Source organism: Carlito syrichta, unplaced genomic scaffold, assembly GCF_000164805.1.
Source record: "Carlito syrichta isolate Samal-C Ts95f unplaced genomic scaffold, Tarsius_syrichta-2.0.1 Scaffold316302, whole genome shotgun sequence".
NCBI lineage: Eukaryota > Metazoa > Chordata > Mammalia > Primates > Tarsiidae > Carlito > Carlito syrichta.
Genome location: NW_007260398.1, coordinates 610,679 through 618,031, shown reverse-complemented (window position 1 = coordinate 618,031; position 7,353 = coordinate 610,679). Strand labels below are relative to the sequence as shown.

At 42.8% G+C, this 7,353-nt stretch overlaps 1 protein-coding gene across 1 annotated transcript; it reads left to right on the top strand.

Annotated features, from left to right (window-relative positions):
* Window positions 1–1,975: 1,975 nt before the first annotated feature.
* On the top strand, window positions 1,976–2,719 carry CUNH1orf68 (chromosome unknown C1orf68 homolog). Its single transcript, XM_008074080.1, has one exon. It carries the CDS (start codon window positions 1,976–1,978, stop codon window positions 2,717–2,719), a length of 744 nt encoding a protein of 247 aa, XP_008072271.1.
* Window positions 2,720–7,353: the final 4,634 nt, after the last annotated feature.

Here is a 7,353-nt window from a genome sequence, read left to right as displayed (position 1 = left end):
AGTCAGACCTCTGGATCTCAGTTTTCTCTTCTGTAAAAATTGGGCCAATGAAGCCTATCTGTCTCACAGGGTTATTTCAAGATCAAATGAAATGACACAAGAAGCTAGGACAGTATTCAGCACATAGTAATATCCCTGTCTCTCTTTATACATCTACTGCATTAGGGAAAGGAAAGAAGGCAGGAATTCAAGTACAATGCTCAGAAATAAAATATAACATTCTGTAGGAATAAAATTCATGGTCTATGAAAGCAGACTGCCTGCATCTGAGTTCTGACTTCCCTATTTACCTGCTTTGTGATGATGCATAACTCCCTTAATCTTTCAGGGCCTTTGTTGTCACCATTTGTAAATGTACCTGCCTTTTGAATTATTTGGCACATAGAAAGTGCTCAACTAAGCATAAGATCATCTGGCTTGAATTCCCCCTACCCAGGGTTCTTTGGAATCAAATCCTGATAATGAAGTTCCAAAAGTTGAGGATAAAGGGTTCACAGATCATGAGAAGGCTAAAGGGAGATAGTTTACACTTGAATTTTAGGGTCTGGGATCATCGAGTACCCACCAATTTTCCAAATGAACTTAGAATCACCTGATGGCCCATGAAACAAACCATTTTGGGGGGACCTTGCTGCCATATAGAGCCAGAGAAACTCTGTGCCCAGCAACACAGACCAGAAGAAGCCACCGTGGAAGCCCACAGAAAGAACATTCAATTTAGGCTGAGAAGACACAGTATAGCTTTTGACACATGCAAGAAAAATTGAGACTCTAGCCAGTTCTTGGACAAGTCTTTGAAGACGCAAGTGACCCAGAAACAGCTTAATGAGAGTCAGATTGCATAGGCGTCACTCATAACTTCTAGGAAAAAGAGAATGGCTTGTTTCCTGAGGAAGGCAATTGAAATCATTTATCCGGTGTTTGGGAAAAACCCAATGACAAGCATAGACATGCCCTGCCTCTGACTGAAGAGTCAGGCATACTGTGGAGGAATCTTGCCAATGCAACACCAACCCTTGTCCTCGTGATCACTGGCGCTTCATTTAGATTCCATTAAATTGCCTCACTGCTGCCCTATAAAAAGTCTCCTCAACTGCCAGTTACTCAGATCACTGGCTTCTTCCAGTCTTGTTCCTGTCAGCAAAGAGGGTAAGTCTCTGAATTGAATGGGGACATGACAAGGAACAGTATCTTGAAGAGCTGTGGGCTGAAGGGTAAGCGAGGACTAGGTGCTGGGGATATCCCTTGAAGAATGGCAGTGCTGGTGGGAAGCTCAGGACCTGGGACCCAAGGGGAGAGAGACAAGGGGAAGCTGAACTGGGACTTCAGAGAACTGGCTCCCCATTCCCTTCTCTGAATGCAGTTGTCCATGTGATAATGAGATAAAGTTCTAACTGGTTCAAGGAGCAAATGGCGGAAACTTGCTCAAGTTTGGCCTTGTTCTTTGCTCCCTGTCAGGGACAGCTTGAGACTTGTGTTGACTCAGGACTTATTAACATAAATTTGCCTTCCCTGGCTACTCCCTGGATAGGCAGGAGGAAGAAGAAAAGTCACCCAAGAGAGAACTGATGGCAAGGGGCAATCAGCTGGGGGACAGCAATTTCCCAAAGATAATTCACAATGCAGACATTGAAATGAGAAAGACAAGAGAAGGTTGGGAGAGCTGGGTAGAAAGGCAGGCATCACTCTTTCAAGTCCTTCATTCTCCTTGATGGAGACTGAGGCACAGAGATGAGCACTGACTTGTGCAAAGCCACATAGCCAGGTAAAGGCACAGGAGCTAAATCTAGAGTCTGGCTCGGAGTTCACCTACTGCCAGGTGTACAGCCTCTGGGTGTCTGTGGACTTCTCACAAGGGTCACTGCTTTCAGATCACTTTATGCACAGGGGATGCTGAAGGTTTGCCTGGGAATCTTCCTAGTTTCACAGTTTGTATGAAACTTTCCTTTTCAGATCTTGCAATCCACAGAAAAAGATGTGTGACCAGCAGAAGCAGGCACAGTTCCCTCCATCTTGTGTAAAAGGTTCGGGAGTGGGACTTGGGCAAAGTATCCAAGGTGCCTCTGTGAAGTGCCCAGCTCCATGCCAGACCAAAGCTGTCTGTGTGACCGGTCCTGATCCATGCCCCACTCAAACCTATGTGAAGTGCCAGGTTCCATGCCAGACTCAAACCTATGTGAAGTGCCCGGCTCCCTGCCAGACTAAGACCTACGTGAAATGCCCAACACCCTGCCAGACATACGTGAAGTGCCCAGTTCCATGCCAGATGACCTATGTGAAATGCCCAACTCCCTGCCAGACATATGTGAAGTGCCCAGCTCCGTGCCAGACAACCTACGTTAAATGTCCAGCACCCTGCCAGACCCAGAAGTGCTATGTCCAGTGCCCTTCTCCTTGCCAGACTTACTCAGTTCAAGCTCCTGCAAGTGGCTCAGCCTCCCAGTACTGTGCCCCTGATCCATGCTCTGCTCCAGTTTCTACCAGCTACTGCTGTCTGGCTCCCCGGACCTTCGGGGTGAGCCCCCTGAGACGCTGGGTCCAGAGGCCCCAGTATTGCAACACGGGATCATCTGGCTGCTGTGAGAGTTCCGGGTGCTGCAGCTGTGGGTGCTGTGGCAGCTCTGGGTGCTGTGACTCTGGGTGCTGCTGCTTGGGAATTATCCCCATGAGGTCCCGAGGTCCTGCATGCTGTGACTATGAGGACGACTGCTGCTGCTAAACACAGAAGAACAACTCTCTCTAGAATTCACTGCCCTGCCACACCTTCTGGAATATTCGCCAGTCTCTGGACCCCTCTCTTGTGTTCATAGTCATGCAGAACCTCATCACTTCACCTCTATGCTTTGCTTCTTTATCAAGGCAACCTGCCAGGGTTAGCGCAATCCCCAGACTTTGGCAAGAATAAAACTCTGAATGCAATTCATGGTAACTCTCTGTCTATTTCTTTGCTCCATATTTATGCTTTTCCATCAGACATTCATCTACTTCCCTCTCTTCTCACTCTTGTTTCTCAACTAGAGGAAAGATTTGCATGAACACAGACAAGCAGACAGAGCTGGTGAAATCCCAACCTGGGATCCCCATGCCTTCTAGAAAGTTGTGAATAAATTTCCCCATGCAAGTTAGCAGTATCTGAGGATGGAGATTCAGGGGTTGAGGGCTGCCTCTTTCCTGCCCTCTGATTAGTTGGAGGAGTGAGTTTGGTCATGATGAGGCCCTCATGGTAGCACGTTGCTGTATGTAAACTCAGTGTATCTCCCTGGATGTTGAAGGGATTGTGAAATCATATCTGTTCAGAAGCATCACTGGATGATGTCTCTGCTGTTGTACAAGTGGCTTAAGCCCATGGTGAACTCCATGGGTTATATTTCTCATATGACAGGCTTGTATTCCTGAAGCCATAGTGTAAAGGCCTGAAGGAAAAGGCTAGGACACCCCTGAAGTGGAGATATATATATATCTGAAGAAATGGATATATATATATATCTGAAGTGGAGATATATATATATATATATATATCTCCACTTCAGGCGTGTCCTAATATATATATTCCCCAGGTCTTCCCAATAGTAAGTGAGCCATATCCAAAATCATCTGTGTGGCAGGAGAATTAGGCCCCCAGGCCACTCATTCAACCTATTAGAACTACTTCTTTCTCCATTACTTAGCTAAGCCTGGAGGACTTAGGGTGGACTTTTATAACTAGAGACTCTAACACACACATTGCAAAAAATAGGTAGAGGAATAAACTGCTGTTCAAAACAACCCCACAAAACCTGATGCATAGGAGGCAGTATGTTTGGTGAAACATAAATGAGTAAATGGACACGAGCAGGGAATAGTGTGTTTGTTTCTTTGTGTGTGCGGTATGTGTGTATGTGTGGATGTGTGTGTGTTTCTAAGCAATCTCTGTTGATTCACTGTGGGACAATAGAAGAAGGTCATCTTGATTACTCTACAGCCTTTGAATATATATGAAACACCTCCAACTTCACAAATCATACTCCATCTCTCCATCCACACCCTTAAACTTGCAGTCCAGTTACTGGACAACTACTCAGAACTAGAATGACCTTGCTCAGGACAATATTTTCCTCTTGGACATCAAGTGGCTCCTGCAATGTAGGCAGAGGGAGTGCTGTTCATTCTGCAATTCACATACGCATGTGATAGGTTTTATACTTAATTAAATATTATGTAAGTAGCATGAGTTCTGTATATAAGCAACATGAGCTGTGTATAAATGCTTTCAGTATAGATATTTATGGGTAAAAATTAAGTAATCTGTCAACTTCCAATTCCATGCTCTTTTCCAGGGATGTTCCTATTCTGTTTGACTTATACTCATCTAGTCCTGTGTCTAGGTATTGCTTATACATAGACTACACAGAGCTAAATAATTCCTGAAAATCCCCTCCCCGCCATCGTCTAGTCTCTGCAGAGAATGGTATCCAAAAAGCTCATCTCAGCACTGATGTATCAAAAAATGTTGTAGGGAATCCTTTTTATAACCCATCACGCACTTCTAAAAATTTCATCTCTACTCTCTTCAATTCTTCGATATTCCACAGCTGCTCAGCAGCCTCTCACTAAACTCCCTCAAATGCTTTCTAACATCCAGACATTGTGGTTTCTTTGACCTCTTTCTTCTCTTCTTGCCTGCTTTCGTCTCCTACCCATCCCACTTTGGTCTAGTCCTGATTATGGAAGGGTTTTAACCTTTCTGACTCTGTTGTAAATTTCCCTATATTTACCTAATCTTGTCATTCTCTGTTCCAGAGGAGCTGACCTAGGAATAAACCTCTTCTCCTTTCTCTAGCTGTTCTAACACTCTCTCTGGCCTATTTTATGGGTTTTGTATACAAGGAAGGAAAAGACATGAAACTCAGGGCTAGTATAATTGAATCCACCAAACTTCAACCTGCCTTGCTTTCTTTTAATCACATACTTCTAATCAATCTTAAAACCCTTATAGCTAAAAGTCAAACAACTAAGCAAGGCACTAGCTTTCTTACAGATAACATTTCTGACTTACAGGTCATTATGGTTTGGTTGCTTAAAGTTGTTTTTCATGTACTTGGAGTCAACTCTTGTTCAGTGTAAGTTGGTTGAGATCACTGATCCTTCAACTGGGCCTGCAAATGACCGTTTGCTATCAGAGGGTTAAAAACTCCTTCCTCGAGATCATGCTAATATTGCCATTTTCTGAACATGCAGGCTATGAAGAGCCATGAAACTTGACTACAATGAAGCCATGAAGCTTGACTATGTGTGAGCAGATCGCCGATTACCTCACTTTCCTTACCTCCACTGCTTTTCCCCATGACTTAGACCACCCTGCTTTTTTACCCCATAAATATCCTTAAACCCCATTTTTGGGAAGGCAGGTTTAAGGCCTATTCTCCTGCCTCTCCACTTTGCCATCTTATGAGTAAACTTTCTCTTTTGCAAAGACAGTTGTCACAGTAATTGACTTACTGCATGCAGACGGAACAAATTTGATTCTGTTTCATAATTATAAAGCTCAAAAGGTATTTTTTTTTTAAAAAGGTCAAAAGGCAAAAACATAACTTTTTAAAATAGGGAGTATGAGTGGAAGAAAAAGTCAGGGAGCAAACACTCACACACTGGTAAATCTCAATTGATTGTATAGCTTAGACTTTTCCCTTTTTATTTATAGGATCAAAATATACTCATATATTGCTCTAGGACTGTTTTCATTTAATAGGTGAATATTGAAAATATATTTTGTTGATGCTTATAATTGTGTCTTATTCCTTTGTTTGTTTGTTTTCTAATATTTCCTTAGTGTGGCTAGTCAATGTTTTATCTAACTACCTCCTTATTATTGCCCTTTTTTGATTTCTCTTTCTCTTTTGTTTTTCTCTCTCAATCTTTGTCTCTTTTAGTCTTCTTGTTGTTATTATTGCTATTAAGGCCTTTTCAAGTTTTATATTGAAGCATAACATACTTCTTTAAAAAAGTACACCAACTATAATCGTATTACCCAATAAACACACTTGTACAACCACTAGATACCAGAAAATTAATATCATTTTGAAAACAAATAAAATCCCTGATCCCCATAAAGTAGGAGACTGAATTTGGCAATGCAAAATAGAGTGTAACAGAAAATAGCTTTCTGTAACCCCAAACCTACGTAAGGGCTCTGTTTGTGTAGGTGCGCAAAAAGACACTGTAAAAAGAAACAGCAGCTCAGGGATCTTGGCCCTCAAGGCATCCAGGTGAGCACTCTGGAACACCTCTGGTGACCTCAGCGCATAGCAGCAGGAACCTCTCTCTTACACAGGACACTAAGCATCCTGAAACCAGGGCTTGAGAAACCCTCACAAACCTGGCTAGTACTGGACAGTCTGTAAGCAACTTTCATGTCGGATTATCATTTATTCATCTAATAAATAGTTATTGAACTTCTATTTTGTTCTAGGCACCATCTCCACTATTTTAGAGTTGATAGCAGAGAGGAAGAATAAACAGCTAAATAATCCAGTGAACAAATGTAGAGCTGCATCTATGACCAGAACTAAAAAGGAAAAATACCAAGTACCTTGTAACATGCAAATTTTACCTGGTCAGGGACATCAGAAAAACACTTCCCAGGGAAAGTACAGTTTGACCCCAAGGTTGAGTAAGAGTTCATTACAGGGCAGTGAGGGAAGACTTCAAACTGCAGTGGCAAGAGCACAGGCAGTGCTTTGCGGGGAGAGAGAGCCTACTAAGTGTAAGGGGCTAGCAGAGAGAGTGCAAGATGAGACAGCAAGGGCTGGAGGGCCTGGGGGTGCTGTTAAAGATACCACCTCCATCAACAAAGGTATCCAAGCAGCCATAGTGATGTTGCAAGCAGACAGGTGATACCATGTGATTTGTGCCTTTTAGAGTTTACTTTTTTCTGCAGAAAGAAATTCATATTTTTAGAGCATATGAAGGATTACCTAAAACAATTGCCCAATAGCATTAGTTTATCTGCTTCTCTCATAGCCCTGCCATATTTAACTCCCCTCTCTGGGTCTGATTTGCTGCTTGGGCCATATGATGAGTAAGGAGCCTTCAAGTGCCAGCATTGGGTGATCTTTGCCTCCTGGTACAAGGACTTCACACTGCATGATGCTGACCCTCCCATTTCTAAAACTGATGGGCGAGAAACATGGCCTTCAAAATATTCCATTTCAAGATATTTTTAGGTTAACCAAAAGTTCTACCATATCCTGTTTTTTTAACCAAAAAAAATCTTGATGTACTATTTATTTTATTTTATTTTATTTATTTTTTTTGAGTTGGAGTCTCACTCTGTTGCCCAGACTGGAGTGCAGTGGCAGCTCCCGGCCACTGCAG

Bases quoted from the DNA above. Each gene is read 5' to 3' on its own strand.
- CUNH1orf68 (XM_008074080.1), top strand. From the start codon at position 1,976: ATGTGTGACCAGCAGAAGCAGGCACAGTTCCCTCCATCTTGTGTAAAA.